The following is a 21,302-nucleotide window of genomic DNA, read 5'->3' as shown; positions in this document are numbered from 1 at the left end:
AGGGAAAAGGGGTGGCTTTTGTCGAGAAAGTGAAAGTGTTAGATGGGATGAAGTGCAAGCCAGGGAACTCAGCAGGGCTCAGGTCTGTGGGGAGCCGTGCCCACAGACTCCCTCGGTAGGCAGTTACAAAGCGATTGGCTGACTGTTTCAGCAAATGCCTCCATCAGAAACTCATCATGGGGAGAGAGGCCAAACCTGAGAGAACAATGAGGAGGATGAGAGGGGCTTAGGAGTGGTCATGAGCCTCCTAGGATATCTTCCAGGGACAGGCCTTCAGTGGTGCATGGGATGTGTATGTGTGTGTGCGTGCACGCACATGTGCAGCGGAGCTAATACACAGGAACTCCAGAGATATGGTGCACATACACAGGCAGACTGAACTGGAGCTGGGGCAGGGTGCGGCACAGTGTCTCCTGGCCTCAGCTCAGCTCACTGGGGCACAGAAGCTCCTGCTTTGAGAAGGATGGACAGCTGTAAGTTTCCCCTACCCAAAAAGCACCCCGAACTTCCTTTCCTGTGTTTGGCCCACAGAGGCCTTCCTTGATCACGCTCAGTAAGGCTGTCCTCTGCTCCCCACTTGCCAGCCCCTGCCCAGCTCCCTTCTTCCCTCTGACACCATCTCATTGCTTTGCTTATGTGTCGTGTCTCCCCTGTAGAACATGAAGTCTAACAGAGCAGGGCCACATCTCCTTCAGGCTCCCAGGCCGTGCTGGCACACATAAATGCCCAGCAATCCTGTGGGATGGCCAAGGGAGTGAAAGTGCCCGAGGCCCCGGAGGCCTTGGGTATGCTCTTGGCTCTAGCAGAAACTCCTCTCCTCCCCACCAAGACTTTCCTTGCAGGTTCCACAAGCATCCCAGCTGCACCCACCCTTCCACCTTGCAGGCCTTTGCTGAGCCCGTGTTTCTGATTCAGGGCCCTGTGGGAAGGAGCCAGCCCAGGCCTTAACCTCCCAAGGCTCACAGCTTGCTAGCAGATGAGGCCACAGGGCAGGGAGGGGCTCTGGGCCAAATGCTGGGGTGAGGGCTCTGGATGCCAGGAAAGATATCCTCAGCCCAGGAAGGGAGGAACTGACTCTCAGAGCAGCCAGAGAGGTTGGGGGTGGTAAAGGAGGGCTTCCTGGAGGAAGATTGATCCACGCCAGTCTTGGACAGGGTGAAGTGAGGATGAGGAAGGCATTGCTGGGTGAAGGAAATTGCATAAGCAAGGTGTGGAAGCCACGACAACACAGTGAATCCAAGCTGGGAAGCTGGTGCTGAGACTGGAACCCTATGAGCTGGCAGAGGACGGGTCCTCACCCACCGGCCACCTGTGCAGGCCCCCCAGTGTGTAGAGGAGGAAGTGACTTACCCAAGGTCCCAAGGTCACAGTATATAAGTGACGCAGCTGAGACTCAAATCCAGGTCTCCTGACCCCAAAGCTGGGGGCCTTGCCTCTGCAAGAAGCTGCCTCCTGCTACCAAGGTGACAGAAGCTGCCTGAGGTTGAGCCTAGACCCCAGCCCCAAGGGTGGAGTGGCAGACTACTGACCCCTGGGGGGCAGTATGTGCTGCTTTTGTACTGTCTTCCATAAGGTTGTCTTTCCTTAACAAGCAGGTATGGAGTGCCTCTTCCTCCAGGAAGCCTTCCCTCCAGGCCTTTCTTCCTCTAGCTCCCTTGGTGAGCTCCCTCTCTCTTTATTCGGCTGCACTGTAAATGTTAATGGGCTATATCTGCCTGAGCTCTAGGTGCTCAGAGGTTGGCACAGTGCGTGTTGGTGGCCCATGTTTTTGAGGGCATGCTGTGCTAGTCCTGACCCAGACTCCAGTCTGAACTGGCTCCTGACCTGCTTCCAGCTCCAAGCCTCACCCTTCCACAATTTGCTCTCCTCCTTAGTGACAACAAGCACTTCTGAAGTCACACCCAGTGCTGCCTTTGGGTCCACTTTGAAACTGTTATCCCATAGGGTTTACTTTCTTGACCCTGTGCCCCCCACAGAGACTCCCCTCAGACATCATGGCCCTGGCATCAAGAATTTGACCAGTCTTTCCACCATCACAGCTGCTTTGCATGGACCCAGGGCACAGGCACATTCGCTTTTCTGAGATAGAGCAGGGGAAAAGGACAAGGGTCATGCCATGTAAAATCTACTTAGCTTGCGAAAAAGGCCCAGTTTATTCTTTAACTTAATTTATATGCTGTTCTTCTTTTTCTTCCAGTCCCTTAACCAGCTAAGTAACTTTGTAACCACCATGAGAGATAAACCTCTGGAGTGTAAATGAACCTATGTGGGTGAAGATGCTGAGATCTAGATTAACAGTCACCTAATAGCCCTATACTTAAGACAAAACTTCAAAGGAATTATGAATCACCTGCGTACATAATGTCTTATGCTGACCTCTACCCAAAAGGCCCTATAAAACCCCAAACCCAAAATCCTTAAGTGTTCCTCCTTTCTGAGGTCACCTGCACTCCCATCTGAGTGTGTACTGTCTTTTCAAATTAAATTTTCTGAATTATTTTCCATGGCAAAGACAAGAACTCGCTGACCTCCACCTCTGGTGGAAACTGTGCCTCTTTGCCATCTCATTCATCTTTCTAGTCTTAGTCCTTTTCTCTCTGTTTTATTTCAGACCAGTAGGGAAGTGGAAGTTCTCAGAACATAAACTCACTCCATCCAATGCTCCTTGGCTCCCACAAATTCAGGGGTGGCAGGGATATGATTCATGCTATTCGAATCAAGCGGACACTGGACGCCAGGTGACCTTGGTTTTAGGTGTTGGCAAGGGATTTGCACTGTGCTGAGCAGGAGTTTAATGAACCTCCCTTTTCTCCCTCTGTTATTCCTTGCTCTCTATTGTCTGCACACCTGCTGACACTCACTCCTACTCTTGCTTTATTTAATGAATGCTTTTCTTGCTGGCACTTGTTCAACCTCACTGAGAATTCTTTCCTGATCAGAGTAAAGAGCCCTCCCCAGTCCGGGTTGAGGTTTCACCTAGTATGCAGGGAGAGACCCCCAGACGCAGCTGCCCAGCAACACTTCCAGGCCAGACCTTTGCACCATGCCTAGAGTTTGGCTCAAGTGGGGACAGCAAGAGAGAAGAGATGAGAAATGTCTGGAGAGGGATTCACATTCCTGCTTTCAGTGGGCTGGGGACAGACCAGCCAGGTTGACGGAAGGAGCCCTCCCAGGCCCTCCCTAAAGAGCAGTTAATAAACAGCTGAAGGACTGAACGACACACTTTATTAGAAATGCTCATCATTCATCGGTCAAATTCACATTAAAGTGGGGGAAGGCAGTGCCGTCTGGGGCTCTCGAATCCCACCTCTGTGACAATTTCCAGTTAAAAATGAGTCTGGGCAGAGAGTGTTGGCAACACAAGAGATGCCCAGTGGTGGCTGGGACAGCAGCAGTGTCATTCCCATGAGAGGACCAGGCTTGGAGCATGCAGACGGGGGGCCTCCCATATCCACCCTCCCGGTTCCAAGGCTGCCCCATGGCCCCAAGCTGATAAATGAACAGCACATCATATACACACATTTGAAACAGAAACAGACTCCTACAAGTCTCCTACAGTGAAAAAATAATTTGCTCAAATAAAGCTTTGTGGCAGCCAGGCTGCATCCTGAATGGGTGGTTCCTGGAGACCCTCAGCACCCCAGAAAGGCTCCCCAGCTCCAGACCGTCATCCACGAGTGTCACGTGCCCCATGTTCCCCCATTAGCACCTTTGGACTAAGTACTGCCCTCTCCACACTCTTTCAAAATGCAACATTATTTAAAGTAATAATAATAATAATAAAGGATACACTGTCCCTGGCGTCAATTAGCCAGATTGAGCTTCCCTGAATAGAGGTGCCTGGGGCATCTGGACAACTGTGGATCACCAGCAGGGAAGGTGGGGAGGCAGAGCACGGAAAGGAGTCACAATGTTCAAAGAGGTCAGCTGGAAGGTGTCTAAACACTGCTTTGTCTACGTGCCAATTCCGCAGTTGGGCATCCCTGGGCAACAGTTTCTCAAAGCAACAAAGTCCTAAAGGGTCAGGGCAATCGTGCTGCAGGGGCGGGTGCCCAGGGGGCCGCTGGCACCGAGCTGCTTTCACCGCTCATTACGCAGAGGCAGTTTTCTCCCAGAGCCGCCGGGTTTCCCCTGGCTCTTTCTGCGCCAGGGCACACAACAGAAAGTCTCCTGCCCAGATGTTTTATTCATCCCCCTGAATAAGGAAACAGGCTCTCTGATCAATACTGGTGGCCCCTGTGTCCAGGGAGTGGGCTCCAGGCTCTGCGCGGCTTCCCAGGAGATGTCTGACCTGCGAGGACTGCTCTCAAGGCAGCAAATACTATTGGCAACAGACATTTCATTTTCAAAGTTGGGAACACGTCCTGGTCTCTAAACGAACGGCATGTCCTGGGCAAGTGGGGTGAGGACGAAGACCCCTTCCTGAACGTACTGTGTGACCATGAGATGACAGCCTGGGCCCTGCGGTGGGAGCCCACTGCTGCTCCCAGCCCCTGGCTCACTGGTACTGCAGATAGTTTTTGAGAGATTGAGGCAGGGGCAGGGAGCCGATGTCCCGTAGGCGCTGGCGGCCCAGGGCCAAGCGGATGGATCTCCGGCACAGGTCCGTCAGTGGCAGGGGCTCAGCTGCAACGAGAGGAAAGTGGATTAGAATCTTGCGTGTGCCTTCATCACACCTTTGCACCCTCACCCACCCACTGTTCCTCTGAGCTGAACTTCAGGGCTCAGGACTCCTCCTGTGAGAAGCCTTCTTTGGTTATATTAGCTGACGGCTTACAGCAATGTTTTCAAACTGTGGGATGCAACTGACTAGACTAAAGAATCATGAAATCAATTCATTGGGTGGTATCCAGCAATTGAAATAAGAAAAAAAAAAGAAAGAGAAAATGGAGAGCAATCCCCATAGCAAAGGCAAATATTGTTCCATGGAAACTTTGTCTCTGATGTAGGTGTATAGTGAGTATCAGTATAAGAAACACTTCTCACTACAGGTCGTGAGAAGCTGGAAGCCACTGACCTGGGGTGGCTCCCTCTTAGAAACAGGTTAGGATCAGGGAGGCTATTTGAAATGCCTTTGAACCCCCCATCTTTTCCTATAGCCTCTTTTGATGGTCAGTAGAGGGATGCATTTTCTTCTAAAATTCAGTTCAGGAATATTTCATGAATTAAAATCTGTAAGCCCTGGAGTCTCTGGATGTAAGACCGAGTGCAACTAGGTTTATTACAGACATACTTATTAAGCTCTTATTCTCTTCCAGCCTTCTGGCTGGACCTGTGGATACCGAGATAACTAAGCCAAGGCCAGAGGCAGCCCTGGATGTAGAGGAAAGCTGGTGGTTGTATAAACAGGTGAATAATTATAATGGAGTGTAATATATTCAATAATTCCTAAATACACAGGGACAGAAGTTAGGAAGTTACTATATGGAAGAGTTGTTTGAAAGCTTCAGAGAGAGGATACCTGAACAGGGTTTTGAAGGGTGAATAGTTTCATGTGCGGTGAGGCTGGGGAGGGTATACTAGGAAGAGAAAGCAGGCAGCAGGCACAGAGGTGTCAACAGGAGAGGCGGGGGCTCTTGAGGGAGAGGAGCGGTCAGTTGGATGAGGACAGGACTGGAGATGATGGTGCCCCGTGTTGTCTTGTACCCAGTTTCCCCAAGCCTACAGGAGCATACCTGAGGTTTTCAACTTAACCAAAGCTGCATCTTGACACTTTTTTGGTACCAGAACAAGGGCTAGTTTAACAGCATTCTATAATGTGCTAAGACACAATAAAACCATATGTGGTAAATACTATAACATAAGAGTTGTGCTAGGAATAATATCACAAGGATGGGAGGTGATCAAGAGCGAGTTTCACAGGAATCTTCATTTACTAGCGCTGCAGGGTTAATGAGGAGAGCCGTGAAGGTTAAAGCAGGACTTGGCTGACTCGTGGAAGCCACGCGCCCAGCACCCCAAGCTCCCCTTCACCAGGGGTGAGGCTGCAGTGGCACAGCTGCAGGGAGTGTTGGTGGCTTTAAGACTTTCACCTCTGTGTCCTCTTCTGATCCTCCTACAAACCATCGGGGTTGACTAAGGGGGCCTGACATCCCCCCTTTTCCAGGTCCTGAAGGCAGATCACCCACGCACTGTCACATGGTCACACGATAACCATGACCAGGCCAACACTGGATACCTCCTCGAGGTGTCCCCCTCTCTCCCCTAGGAACACCCTTCCACCCAGCTCTCCTGCTCTCTGTTCCCCACCTGGTTCTTATCCAAGCTTTGCACCGTCTCTCGAATCATGCCTCTACAAAGCCTTGCTCGCCCCGCAACCCAGATCCTTCCGTCCTCCACATCGTCCTGGAGGCTGATCTCCCTACTGCAAGTTTCCATGATCTCTTTTTAGTTCCTACAGCACCAAAGCTTAACGCCTATGCCACTGTATGTCGGGGAGAAAGGAAGCGAACAATCCTTATTTAATAAGCAGCTGTTACTTAGGGATGTAAGGGATGAAATGTAATTGTAGCTACTCTTTTTGAAGGCTTATTATGTGGCCAGGTGTTGTGCTAAGCTCTTTATTTCTATCAACTCACATGAGTATATATATATATATATCAAACTCATATTACAACAGTCTTTTGTGGTCGGAACTATTATTATTAACCCCATTTTAAGGTGGAGGAAATGGAAACACAGAGAGGGTAAGGCTCTTATCCAAGGCACACAGTTGGTAAGTGGCAAAGCCAGGAGTTGAACCCAGGCAGCTAGAGGCTGGAACCTGTTTTGTATCTTAACCACAGTTATTGAGCATCTGTTTTGTCCCCTTTGCTATGCTAGGTTCACCTCATTTAGATGAGCCTACTTTAGAGAAAAGGACACTGAGGTTCAGAGAGGTGGAGAGGCTTGTCCAAAATCACACAGCCCCAAAGCCTCTATTCGGAGTGCATGCTGCCTTCCTTAAGCCCACGTAATAAAAGGCTGCCTTAAGGTGGGAAGTAAAGGACAGGGTGAGCAGTCGCCCAGGCTCACTGCAGACTGTGACATAGTCCACAGGCCTCACTGTGGTACCAACCATTTTCTAGCTCAGTGTTGCCCTCCTCTCCCACTGCGAGGTCGTCACACACCTAAGCGGGCTGCCCTCCAGCCAAATGGTTTTTCCTCCCTCCTTATACACCAGTCCCAAAGTGGGCCCTGCCAGCCACATTCCCATCCCCATGTTCTCTGGGGCTGTGTCAGACCCCACCTCCTCTCCTGAGGATCTCCAGGAGTTTGGATTCCCTGATTCTGAGCCCCAGTCCTATACTTTTGTGCCTCTGTGAAGCGTACTGTGAGCTCTTATTTTCCTCATCTATAAAGTGGAGCAACAATTCTCAGGTTTACAGAGATAATGAGAGGAAATAACAAGGGCACAGCGCCTCCCCCAGGCACAGAGTGCAGCGGGAGCCCAGGGAAGGGGGTCCCCCACTCACAGCACGTTGTCGGCACACGCCTGGGCGCCATGAGCCCTGAGCAGGCCGACCGGAAGTGTTGTCCTCCTGCACTCAGACAAACATGATGAGGATTTTTCAATTCATTAATTTAACAATGTGTGGTTACAGGGAGACCGTGAACTTAAAGGACATGACCTTGACTCGTCTTAGACCCATAGTGCACAGCCTGGGCCTGTCATGGGGATGCCCAGAAATCCTGTTAAATGAATGACCTGGTGTGCTGCTTTGGGGCATGTTTTAAGCCATTGAAATACATTTCTCTAACCTGGCAGCCTTTCCCCACTCTCCTATAAATCCCTGAGAACACGGCAGGTCTTAATTGCCAAGAGGCTTGTGGTGAAGGTTGCATTAGAGTGTACGACATGTAGCACAGGGAGTGGCACACAGTAGGTGTTCAGTACACACGTCGAGCCACTGCCTCCCATGTAGGCATGTGTTTGGTCGCCATCGTGAGGATAAGCATGCAGGGGGCATGAGGTGCACTCTGGCTGGGAGCCAGCGGTTACTGCCAGAGTGAGGGAAGATGGGCTTGTGTTTGCATCAGGAAAATGATGAGCTGCTAAGATCTGATAATTATCATCAGTGCTTGAGAGCTTCTTAAACCCCCTTAAAGCTCTAGGCACATACTAGGTCCTCAGTGCACCAAATACTGGGCCTTGTCAGCAGGCCCAGGTCCCTGTGTGTCCCCTGCCTAGTAGGAATTGCAGAGAAGGAAAGAATCCACTTATATTAATTCCCCTATAGTCACTGAAATCAATCCAGAGCCCAAACTCCAAAGGAAGCAAGAAAGGGGGGCTGGACAGTAATTCCACTCCTAGGAATTTACCCAAAGAAAACAAGATTCCCCAACTCGAAAAGACATATGCACCCCTACATTTATTGCTGCACTACTTACAATAGCCAAGATATGGAAACAACCTCACTGTCCATCAGTATATGAACGGATAAAGATGTGGTACATACACACAATGTAATATTATTCAGTCATAAAAAGAAAAGAAATCCTGCCATTTGCAACAAAATGGGTGGATCTAGAGGGTGTTATTCTCAGTGAAATAAGCCAGGTGGAGAAAGACAAATACCAAACGATTTTACTCATTTGTGGGGTATAAAAACAAAGCAAAACAGAAGAAACAAAAACTAGTAGACTCATAGATACCAGAATGACCTAGTGGTTACCAAGGGGAATTGGGGAGCATGTGGGGAGACAGAGAAGGGGATTCAGGACACAATAATTCACCATCACAATGTAAGCTGGTCACAGGGATGGTAATATAGCACAGAAAATACAATTAATGACTCTGCAACATCATACTACGTTGATAGACAGTGACCCCAATGGAGGTGGTGAGAACTTGATAATATGGGTGATTGTTGAACCACTGTGTTGTGTATTTGAAACCTTCATAAGATTGTATATCAATAATACTTAAATTTAAAAAATTGTAACAGTTAAAAAAAAAAGAAAGGGGGGCTGGAGTTCAGATCCTGTCTTTAGCTCTAAATATGAAATATAAATCATCTCCCCTAATTTATGAGGGGACTTTAACCTGACGGTTGCATGGCAACCCCAAAGGGCACGGAGAAAGCCCTTGCCGCAGCTGTGCAACTTTCAAAGCTCCACGGATGCCCACTGCAGGCTGGGGCCATCCTTTGACTCCTCCTCACTCTCCTTGGCTTTGGAACCCTTCTTAGAACTGCCAGACTTTCAGCATTGGAGCCATTCTCAGAAATACTTTCTGATGAAAGATAGAATTAAAAAGGAATCATTATTTGCAAAAGTGAATATCCAAAAGGCCAATAAATTTATGAAAAAGCACTCAGTTTCATGAGTCACCAGAGAATTACAAATTAACACTCTAATGTGACTCTGCTATATGCCAAACAGAATGGCTAAAATGAAAACAAGACAACAGCAAGTTCTGATGAGGATGTGGAGCAACTGGAAAGCTCATACTGCTGTGGGTGGGCATGTGAACTGGCACAACCACTTTGGAAAATTGGGATCATTAACTCAAGCTGAACCTAAGGCCTGTAGTTTTACTCCTGATGTACACATGTTCAGCAAAGGGCACGTACACAAATGCTCGTGGAAGCATTATTTATAACTGTACTAAACTAGAAACAATGATTTTCACCAACAGTGAAATGTATACATAAATTGTGTATCTAAGCAGACAGACACAAGAATGCAGGAACCACAATTATATGCAGAATCATGGATGAATCACTCAAACATAATTTTGAGTGAAAGGTAAGTACATTTTGTGTGACTTCAAAAACTGGCTGACAAAGCTAGGGCAGTGGTGACATTGGGGGAGCAGTGGCTGGGAGGGGACAGGGTAGAGCTCCTGGGGGCAGGTATTGTTCTGTTTTTTGATTTGAGCTCTGGCTATGCCCGTGTGGTCAGTTTTAAAAATCATTAAGCTCAATCACCTAAGATTTATGCACTTTCTGCTTATATGCTATACTTCAAAAACAAATTTACATTAAAAAAAATAAGTCACTGAGTTAGGAGTGCCCTGGCTCCCTGGTGTGTGGCGTGGATTAAACAGAAGCCAGGCACCCTCCCACCTACCCCAGTGGGGCAAAGTCGGGGAAAGGGGCTGGCCTGGAATCCCAGCCCCCAGTCCTGCCATCAAGGCCAGACAGCTGGTTTGCCTGCTCACAGCCACATTTTTCTTGAGTGTAAAGTGGGGATGGCAACACCTTCATCTGTGCATTGTGGTGGTGGTCTGACACAACTTGTCCTTTGCCTTAAAGGCATTCTCTCTACAGTATATCTTATTTCAGGCCATCAGCCCAAGAGATACCTTTAAAAATAGTGATAATGTACTTATTGTTGTTCTAAAAATACCTCAGTACATCTTCCTAGTTGACAATAATGCTCTGCTCTTGATGAAGAATTACTGGAGCCAGGGCTGGATGTCTGGTTCTGTGCTAAAAATACCATAAGGCAATCAATTCCAAAGTTCTTCAGTGAACTGCATTTTTCATAATTCTTCACCACTAACCTGCATGACCCCAAGTAGGCCACAGAGCTTCCCAGGGAATCTGTTTTGCTGTCAATAAAATGGGGACTTAGCTCATCTGGTTGACAGTCTACATCTGTGATGGAAACAGTGGAGATGTTGGCACAGAGATTAGTGGCTCATGCTGCTTCTCTGGGCCCTTTGAAATCTCTCTGCCCGCAGTGGGGACATGCCAAGAACATGAGCCACCATCCTATCCCCATCCCCACATTTACTTTTTGAAAAAAGATAAATAATTTAAGGTCAAGAGGTGAAATTATTTTACAACAGTTTTAGACAATGGTCAGCAGATGGGGGAAGGTTTGAGTGACAGCCCTGAAATCTGAACTTAAGTAGATCTGGGTACTGTATGTTTGTTTTCAGGAAGAACAGTGAGAAGACAGACATATGGGCAAGCACACATACACTCTGTGGTCAGGCACTGCGCTAATCGCTTATCCACAGACTATGGGGTTGGTGTCTGAAGACTCAGAATTGCCCACGTGCCTTTGGGCCTCCCCTCCTGTTACTCCCTCAGCTAGAAGACCCTTCCCTGTATTGCCTGCCAAGAAGCCTGCCTTCTCTTTCAGGACCCAGATCAAGTGTCTCTCCCCTAAGGATCTGACTCGCCTGTTGTCTGGGTCTGCACCTGTCAGTCTTCAATCCACTTAGTTAATTATACAAGTGGACCAATGTGTCATTACCTGCTCACTTCTAAAATATAAAATTCCTGACCCAACTGGCTGTCATGGCTGACAGAGACCTCAGCTCACATCTAGAAAGCATTTGGAATCTGGAGTTTTCTCTTAGCAAGCTTCACTATGTCCCTGGCAAAAGGGGTTTTATCTCCAGCCAGGACCAAGCGGCATCTGCAGCTGAGCTGTGCCAACAGCGCCATCAGCACAGATGGTCCCCACAGCCCAAGGGGGCCTCAGTTTTCCCTGGGACAGACAGCGATCAAGTCATTTCATGTGCAGAGGAGAGCTGCCCAGCAAAATATCCCTAAATAATGCATGGCCTTCCCTAGCAACACTGCGGAGTGAGGACATGGAAACCTGCAGAGAGGGGAAGCCAGAACAGGGAGGGCTAGGAAAAGCCACCTGACTGTGTGCGGCTGTGCTCCAGGGGCAGCCTGAGCCACACGCTTTTACCCTCCTACCACGTCTTCCTGAAGTGACTGGAGAGGCATGCGTGCGTGCGTGCGTGCGTGCGTGCGTGTGTGCGTGTGTGTGTGTACGAAGGCCCTGACAGCAGTGTTGGAAAGCAAGAAAGGCAGTCAGCCTAGAAATTAGGGGAAATTCTGGGAAGACAGAAAGCAGGTGGACAAGATGGAGAGAGCAGGGGAAAATGCAAGCAGAGGACCTGCAGCCTTATATACCAGGGGTGAACATGGCTCACCAAAGGAGCCTGGGAGCAGCCCCAGATGCCAGCAACAAATGGCAGCCCAGGCATAGAGCAAAACCGTAGTTCTTTAATCCCTTAAAGAACTATGAGCCCAGTGTCATGGGCAGTTGCGGTCCCTGATCTGCCCCAGCCGAAGCCTACTCTCTGAGTGAGATGGGCATTCTTGGGAGGCTCCTGGTCAGTGCTGACCTCCAACAGGGAAGCTGAAGGGAGCATGGACTGGCCCTTCTCCACAGTAGAGCTGGCAGCAGTGGGATGTGGAACACACTTCACTGAGAAGTACCGAAGCGCCGGGCCTGCCCTCCAGCTCCCCGACCCCAGTACCCGACGGGACAATGTGTCTGTCAAAATACTCTCACCCAGACTCTGTGGTGCCCCTAAGGCAGCTGCTGCAGAGCAAATAGCAGCTACATTTCCAGATGTGTCCAGTGGATCTAAAAACCCAGTCTGAAAGTTACTCATGGAGGTACTCCAGCAAAACAGAAAGGAATCCAAGAAACAGGATGGCATGAGCTTCAGGGAAAAGAGCAAACGGAACCCAGAAGCGAGGGGAGGGAGAATGCATGATATGAAGACCTGCTATGTTGTGATGCTGGGAAGAGCCTCCTTCCAATGGCTGTCATTTCCCTCAAGTGCCATCCCCCCACAATGCACTGTGCCTCCTCACCTCTGACCCCAGCCCTCAGTTTCCCCCCCACTCAAGTCTCCCATTGTGCCCTCTGGAACTACCATGCCATGCACAGAAAATTGCACCCCTGACTTCTCTGAGTGTTCCCTCCAGCTCCCACCTTACCCGCCCAGAGCAGACCCTCCCAGGATGCCAGTGCCCTTCCGTCTCCTCTCAGGAGACCATCGGGGCTCTCAGGGCCAGGAGGTGGGGCAGGAACCCTCGCTCCCTCTTCCGTCTGCTTGTGAGAAGTCCCAGCTCCTCTGGCTCATGCCACTTGGTTTCATTCTCCCCTGATCCTTGCTGCTGTCATCTGCTGACCTCTGGCCCCTCATTTGGGCTCTGCCTGGCCTCCCAGGTCCCCTCTCCACCCACATCTGCCACCCCCTGATGACAGACTCCTCCAGAGGCACAACCCACTCATCACTCCGGCTCCTGGTCCTGGACTGTCATCCTCAGGGCCACTGCCCTCCGCCCTGCTGTCTCCTCCCTGGGCCACACCGTGGACCGCAGTCCCTGACCATCGCATCCACCACCCCCACCGTGACCATTGTTTCCCCTCACAGAAGCCTCTAGGCCACAGAGCCCTCTCTTTTTTCTCTATCAGCATTCCTTTTCTTCACCTCCCTCTTCACCTAGCTGGACAATTTGCACTATTCCCAGGGATGTAGGGTATGGGGGCAGGCAGGTGGGATTGGGGAGCAGGTGAGTGATTGATGGGGGGCAGGGTTGGGGACTGGAAAATGAATTGCAAGCAAGAAGCATCTTGAGGTCAGTCCATCTCTGTTCAGTTCCACTTCAGGGCCTGCTCTCCCTGACTCCGCCACACAGCTGCATAGAAAGCGGCTGAGCGCTGGCAGCCCTGGGCTCTGGCTGGCCTCAGCCACCAGCTGGCAGAGGGGCCCTGCCTTGCTCCCCAGTGCCTCAGTCTCTGTCAGTGTGGCAAGTGGCTTGGCAAGAAGGTTCAGGGTCCTTTCCATCAGCTGACACGTGGCAGAAGAGAAATCACATCTCATGCTGGCAGTGGAAGGACTCTGATGGGACCCAATCAAATCAGGCTTCAGTGCACATGAGGGAATGGATGGGGAGGCAAGTGGCGTCTGTGAAGCAGATACTAGCTGTGCCTGGAGATCCGGAGCCATGGCTCCCAAGCTGCTGGCACAGGCCAGGCGGGCTTCCTGGGGGAGGTGCTGCTGAGCCAGGGGCCTGTTTGGCCATAACCTGCTGTTATATGAAAGGCAGGACTGGCTACTCAGAGGTCATATCAGCTTTACTGACTGAGGCTTGTTTCAGCCACAGGCTCACATTAGCATTGTCAAAGGAAGGAGGGATCTGGGGGCCTCAATCCCCCATCCGAGGGCCTTCGGTGCCCTCCTGGCCAAGACCTCAGCAGGGCTGCAGCTGCCCGTCCGCTTGCTTTGCTGCCCAGCCCTGGCTCTGCTGAAGCCACAGGCAGGTGTGAACATTGCCCTCTTCCCACTGTGAGGAAGAACAATGGCCCCGGCAGGTGCTAGGGACTCAGTCTCTCCTGGGGATTTGCGGTCTTGGCCTCTGTTGGGCCTTCTCACTCTTTAAGCAGACGTAGCCCGGAGAAACCACTGTGTATTTGGGTTGGGGAAAAGCAGCGTGATGGAAAGAAGGTCCCATGACTTTCCCAGCCTCTGAGAGCCTGGCTTGCATGTGGGGAGCTGTACCAGACAGGAATCCTAGGTCAGCATCCACCCTAGAACAAGGATGAATGCCAGTCCCTTTTGGCTGCAAACTTGGTATTTCTCTGAACAGTGTAAGATGTCTTCAGGGGCCCATTCTGCAGATGTAAAAATCAAGGTGGGAGGAACATCGTTATTTAGTTAACACCAGCTTCTTAAGCAGGTTTTGGAGGGATACCAGGTTCCAGTGTCATTTTGTCAACTTTGAGGATAAAGTCTTGTCCAGCTGGTGCTCATCACACACACAAGTACCCTTCACACTTCTACTTACAAACGTGCTTTGCAGGACCTGAGTAGGGAGCTGGGCACAGAGGCTTGTGGGGCTACAGACAGGACAGGGAGACAGGAATAAATGGTGGCAGCTCAGAAGGGTCTGTGCTTGAGGGAAGGAATTGCAGAGGTGCTGTGAGAGCCAGGAAGAGGGACACCTAACCAGACCTGGGTGTCCAGGATGGCTTCCCGGAGGAGGCTGCAGCTAAGAGAAGTTTTAGGAGGCAAGAATTAGCACTACTGTGGGGTGAGGATGTTTATTGGCTTCAAAAGCATATCTCTAAGATGTGGTCAAAGAAATCTCTTTTGTGTAACAGTGGAAGAAGTTTATCATTTTCTCAGATGACACTTTGAGGAAACAATAATTAATTGTTGGAGAAAATATAGTCTGTTAAAAAAGAAAAAAAAGTCAATGACCTCACCTCACGGAGGTGTCCTCACCACCCACAGGGTTGCTCACTGCACCCCAGATATCTTAGTTGAGTGCCCGTGTGGATGCTCAGGAGTGTTGCAGGGATGAATGAACGCCATGAGGTGATGTGTGCATCATGCTTCAAACGAAAAGAGCTCTAAAAAGGGCACATTCGCCCTTCCATTTTGATAACCCTGAATTCTGATTGCAATGATTAACACTGGCATTCCTGAAGCCTGAAACACTTTTATTTTGGAGGGGAAACTAAAATGACTCTAATACCTAAATTGTTAGTTTTCACTAATACCCAAATTAGTGACATTGTCATAACAACTTCTACCCTGGGCTCCAGATGGGGACCCTAGTGAGCTGCTCACAGTGTGGTCCATAGACCAGCAGCATCAGCTACATCTGGCAGCCTGTCGGGAATGCAGATCTCAGGCCCACCCAGACCGACTGCAGCAGAACCAGCATTTTAACAAGATCCCCAGCCATTCCAATATGCTGGTCTACAGGCTCGCTCCATGGGGTTGCTCCACAAATGCCCCAACACCCTGCGGAGACACCGAGTCCCTCCGTCTCCTCCCCACCACTGAGCTCCTCCAGTGGGATCCCTGACCTAAAGGGTGTCCCAGGCCTCCAGGCCCCTCCAAACTGGCCCCGCCCCCAAGCCGTTCTGGGTCCACCTTCTAAACAGCTTGCTCCATCTTGACTTTCCACCTTTATGACCAGCCCTCTGGTCACTTCTTGATTCCACCACAAAAAGCAACCTTCGGAGGGTCTCACTGCCTCTGCCATCTCCCCATCCAGCCCAGCTCGGCCCCTCTGCTGGGTAAGCCTTCCTCCCACCCTCTGGACACCCTTCCTCAGCAGAGGCCTTTGAGAGAGTCTCAATTATGGTGATTCACCTGAAGAGATTATGGGACAACCCCAGCTGGAAATATTCCGGCCTGCTGCCAGATATCATTGTCTAATTTTTGGTTTGGGAAATGTGGGCTCCTTGCCCCCGAGCTGTGATAAATCCCTGGCCACTTGAAATTGCTCCAGAATCACCTCCTGTTGTATCTGCCCTTGTGGACTGTGGGCTCCCGGGCAGGGGAGCTCCTGTGCTTGCTGCTTTGTCCTTATGGCTCTGCCTGGCACATCATGGGCTCTCTGTCATTGGCATTCTGCAGCTGCAATGAGCCCTCATCTTTGCAAAGGAAACTGCAGCCCAGCTCTTCTGATGCACAGAATGAATTGAAAAAGTAGCCCTTTCATATCGCACCATGTCAGCCAAGGAAGCCTCCTGCAAGGTCCCCGCAGGCAGACGGAATTAGTAACACACTGTGCCAGCCCCCCAGTGTGGTGGAGGGATGCTCCTGACTCAGCTGAAAAATTTCCCAGAAAATCTGACCGTTTTCAACTTGGAGCCCACGCCAGGGAGCTGCATGATGGCTGGACACCCTGGCCTTGGGTGAGGACAGCCCCCTGCCACGCAGGAAGAGCCCCGGGGAGGGGGGCCTCTGGCCGGCCCGCACTCTCACTGCGGAGAGTCCCAGCGCCCCCAGAAGTTTTACCTGCCAGTGCAGCCTTGGTAACAGCCCGACTATCCTTACAGATACTGAAAGAAGCACATCAACACCAGTGGACGGGAGAGGGGGGCAGACTGCCTCACCTTCAGGTGGTCAGTGCTCGCTCCAGCCAGGACAGGGCACGGCGGGTCCGTGTGGAGAGGAATAAGGAGTGTGCGGGCAGCACGACTCGCCCACCAGACAGCAAGATGTCCGGAAAAGCCCCTGTGGCAATGAACACCATGTGCTACCTGCACAGGAGCAGACAAACTCCCAAGTTCAAGAACAGCTAAAACTAAACAAGGCATTGTTCAGACATATCTATATGTGAAAAATCTGTAAGTTACAGAAACACAAATTCAGAACTGTGAGGGTTGGTGGGGCTGAACCAGGAGGGGCACAGAGGTACCCAAGTGCCGGTGTTCCAGTCCTTGGGTGGGGTGACGTGGGAGCATGACATTATAAAGACACCAATACACACATAAGCACATCAGGATGAAAGAGGGCTATGCGTGGGAGCATGGATGGCAGGGTATCCAACTGGGGATCATGTTTAATCCAGTTCTGTGCATCAGAGTTTCAGTTAAAAGCAAAAAACGTTTCAAAGAAAGCAAAAGTGAACAAGAAAAGTTATGAGTTGGCCTCCATCTGGCTCAGCCAAAAGCTTGGCCAGATGAATTACAATTAAATGCTAGTTGATGAGTAATAATGGAGTCACCCTTGCCTGCTGAGAACTTATCACTGCTTTGGGGCAGGCATTGCTGGGAAGGAAAAGCCGTAGGCCTGGAGCGAGGAGCCCCAGAGTGGAACTCCGGCTTTGCACAGCAGCTTCCTCTGCAGGAGGTACGCCGTCCACCGCCCGCCTCCTGGGATGTGTGGGGAGGAGGCGCACGGGGCAGGGGCAGGGACAGGGCACCAGCGCAGGCCGCAGTGATCAGTGCCTGACAGCCGTAATTGTTTCAGGGCGGTTAGTCCTTTGGGACAAAGGGAAAACAGAGGCAGCTGGTGTGGAGAGAGCTGAGGCAGGCGCCCCACGCAGACGCCTCCGAGTCAATAATCACAGTTCTGAGCAGAGGTCTAAGCAGAGGTCTGAGCAGGCCAGAGCAGCTAGTGTGTCATGAAACCAGGGTCCAGACCCAGTTCTGTGGGTCCCTGACCGCAGCCGTAATCATCAGCCTCTTCCCCTTTTGGGGATGTTCCTTCCAGTATTTTCAGCAGAAGCAGGAGCATGTCTTACTGTACTTACTCTCACTATGACCCAGTGAGGTAGCTACTGGTATGAATGCCCATTTCCAGACTGGGGACACTGAGGCACAGAGCAGTGAAGTAACTCACTTAAAGCTATAATTAAGTGGCAAAAATAGGACTGGGACTTGGGTAGTATGGTGTAGGCTGCAGTTCGTGTTGCTGAACTCTGCTGGGGAAGTGGGATGACGGTCACTCCAAAGGAAACCCAGCCCTTCTAATTCGGTCTCTCAGTCTCAGTGTCCCCATGCCCCATCTCTCAGGTCTGCTCCATGTGGTGGCACTAGCAATATTTCTGTGCAAAGAGATCCCCAAATGGACTGGAGGTGGGTCCCTGACCCAGCAAAGCCCAGCCACGGGCAGGCAGTAGGCTGTAAGATGGCCCAGATGAAGGACCCTGCCTAGTTATCCCATCCACCTGGTTCCAACTGGGCTTTGGCCTGCAGAATTTGGAAAGCAGAAGGAAACCAAAGCAGACTTTGCGAGCGGGCTTTCCCCCCAGGCCCAGCCATGAGAGCCACCACCATCCTTTCCTGAGGCAGCCTGGGGGCTGTGCTCCTTACAACCAGGGCTAACTGGCACAGCCGACTGCTGTTTTCTAGCAAGTAGCCAACGTCAGGCAAACTTCCTTCCACTTGCAGAAGATCATCACTTTAGCCTCTTGCTAAACAGCATAAGCCCTGGGGGGTTAATATGAAGGCCTTCTAATGGATTTATTGTGTTTATTTGACCTTTCCAAGTGTGAGCTCAGAAACAGACCCAGAGGAGGATGGTGGAAGCTTGTTTTTCTTAAGTTAAGCAAAACTGAGTAAACTGAATTCTTGGATGGGGTCCACCAAGTTTTCTCACCCTGGCTCCCCCCTCCTGTACAGTCCAAGGATCCAGTTAGGCTCAAGAGCAACCCCATATTTAGGGATAACTCTGGAAGAGGAAAACTGTTTCCTAAGCACTGGTAAATAATGAGGCCTGCAAATAAATATTCCCTGTGTGTCAAGAGCTGTGATACAGAATAATAGCCAGCACATTTTGAAACAACTGCTCTATTGCCACTTCTAGTTTCAAGGCAAATGACTTCTTGTTTTAGGTAACTTTTTAAAAAGTTAATGACCAGTCCATGAATGAAAACCACTTCTATTATTACAAATATGTTGGATTTTAGACCAGCACCAGCAAACTCCAATGCCTACGGGCCCAGCAGGCAACCTAAGTGACAGCAGGAGCAGGTGTAAGCAGCAGGCAGGGGCAGAGTGGAGGGAACCCATGGATGCCAGAGGACACACACCAGCTCCAGGCTCAGGTCCAAGCAGGAGTGTGGGCCTGGTATTACAGACCTCCTGTTTCCAAGAAACCAGAGATATGGATTTCAATGGGATATTTCTGGGTTACTTTAACTTAGTATGGCCAAACAAAATATTTCTAGGCCCAGACACAGACTCCAGCTGACAGGAACACCTCTAAAGTGGAGTGAAGCTCATGCACCATCTTTATCAAAATTTGGCACTTGCCACCCAAGGTAGGGAGCAGTGCATCCTAAGCTGCCCAGAGATCTGATCCAACCACAGAGGCACAGACTCGATGGGCCAGGAATTTGCTCCCTGCTCTTCTGTGCTGTGGATGACTCCAGCTGTAACACCCGCAACTGTGTGTAAAAAACTGGAACGTCAAGAAAACCCCATTTTCTCTCTGTGGTCTCTCAGCATGGATTCTGTGTGTCCATCCTGGGGAGACCTCACTCACCTGGCCGCTGAACACCCACTCCTTCACACCCAGTTTTTCTGTGTGGGTGCCAGGTTGGTCAAATGTACAGCCCACTGTCCAGGGGTAAGAACGCCTGGGGCCAGGGAAGGGCACGGGGACCACCACCACATAACAGTGATGATACCACTGCCCCTGCCGCCCACAATAACCACGGCTAACGCGGGGTTCCCCCAGTGCCGGGGCTGAGCACGCACCCCTCGGAAACTCCTTTAGGCCTCATAGCACCCTATGAGGCAGGTACTGTGTTTACTCCCCTTTCACAGATGAGGAAACTCAGGCAGAGAGGGGGTGGGTGGCCCCAAGTCACCCAGAAGGAAGAGCTGAGCTGCCGGCTCCAGAGACTGTGTTCCTCAAGAGACACTATTCACTGCCCAGAACATTGGGGTGTTTGGTGTAAAATGCCTATAATATCTATTTTCCCATAAAATCAGGCACCTTATTTCTTATTTCACTCCAGATAAGGGGTAGCAGATGGTAGAGTTGTGAAGGAAAAACATATAAATAGAGAAAAACGACAGATAAAATGAACTCTTTTGTGTGTGTGAGTTGGGAAAAGGCAGAAAAATACCTTAGTTCAGGTCGTGGCAAAACCAGTTTCCTAGAGCAACATAAATTGAGAAAATCAGCAAGTTCCAAACCATTTTCATCACTTCCTGCAGAGACTTTGTATCAATTAGGCAGCTGCTCCCCATTCCCCCTTCCTCCAGCCCCTGGCAAGCTTAATCTGCTTTCTGTCTCTGTGGATTTATCTATTTTGGGTATTCCACATAAATGGAATCTTATAATAGGTGGCCTTTTGTATCTGGCTTTTTTAACTTAGCAATAATGCCTTTGAGGTTCATCCACACTGTAGCATGTAGCAGCTTTCCTTTTTATGGCTAAATAATATTCCATTGTGCTGACAAATCACATTTTGTTTATTCACCCACTGATGGACACTTTGGGTTGTTTCCACCTTTTGGCTGTTGTGAATAGTGCTTGAATGAATGAGTATTTGTGTGGAAGTATTTGTCTGAGCACCTTTTTCATTTCTCTTGGTTATACACCAAGGGGTGGAATTGCTGGTTCATATATTGATGCTGTGTTTAACTTTTTGAGGACCCACCAAACTTTTTCACAGTGGCTGCATCATTTTACATTCCCACCAGCAATTTCTTCATATCCTTGTCAACACTTATTTTCAAAAATGTGAATTCAGTTGGACAAGATTCCTGGAGTGAGAGATAGAAGACCCAGGTCGTGACTTGGCCATAAACTCACTGTGAGATAATATTAACAGCAACCAGCATTTCTAATGTGTATACTGCATCAAACACTGTTTTAAGAACTTTCCATAAATTGACTCATTTAATCTTCCAGACAACCATCAATACCTTCATCTAGGGACGGGGAACATGAGTGAGGAGGTCATAACCTGCCTACAGTCACACAGCTGGGAAGCGGGTGACTGAGTAGGGATCCCCACCCAGGCAGCGTTCACCCAGGCCCTACAGCCACATGGTGCACCTCTCTGGGCTTCTGGCCTGTGTGAGGGGAAAGGGCCGGTCTCTTTGCCAAAGCAGCGGAAACTTTTTGCCAAATGAAATTTTATGTAGAACCCCAGGCTACTTAGCAGTTAGAAGGGAAGCTGAACCAAGTGAAGGGTGGTCTCAATTTCCAACTGAGGTCAGAAGTAGGGCCCCAAGGACGTCGGAGCAATGGGGTTGTGGATCCCACTTGCAAGGTCCATGATTCTGAGACGTGATGGATAAGACAAAACCTCAGACTCCCACCCGGGAGCTGGGAAGGGCAGCTATTT

At 50.1% G+C, this 21,302-nt stretch overlaps 1 protein-coding gene across 1 annotated transcript in view; it reads right to left on the bottom strand.

Moving 5' to 3' along the window:
- Positions 1 to 3,208: 3,208 nt before the first annotated feature.
- The window catches only part of SPSB4 (splA/ryanodine receptor domain and SOCS box containing 4), a 69,904-nt gene continuing 51,810 nt past the window's right edge, over positions 3,209 to 21,302 (bottom strand). Inside the window, exon 2 of the mRNA XM_036920766.2 lies at positions 3,209 to 4,626. Coding sequence (XP_036776661.2) covers positions 4,499 to 4,626 — 128 coding nt within the window. The 3' untranslated portion in view covers positions 3,209 to 4,498. The remainder of the gene's footprint in view (positions 4,627 to 21,302) is intronic.

Source organism: Manis pentadactyla, chromosome 1 (assembly GCF_030020395.1).
Source record: "Manis pentadactyla isolate mManPen7 chromosome 1, mManPen7.hap1, whole genome shotgun sequence".
Taxonomy (NCBI): domain Eukaryota; kingdom Metazoa; phylum Chordata; class Mammalia; order Pholidota; family Manidae; genus Manis; species Manis pentadactyla.
The sequence above is the reverse complement of the archived record's forward strand: the minus strand, read 5'-3'. Positions and strand labels throughout refer to the sequence as shown.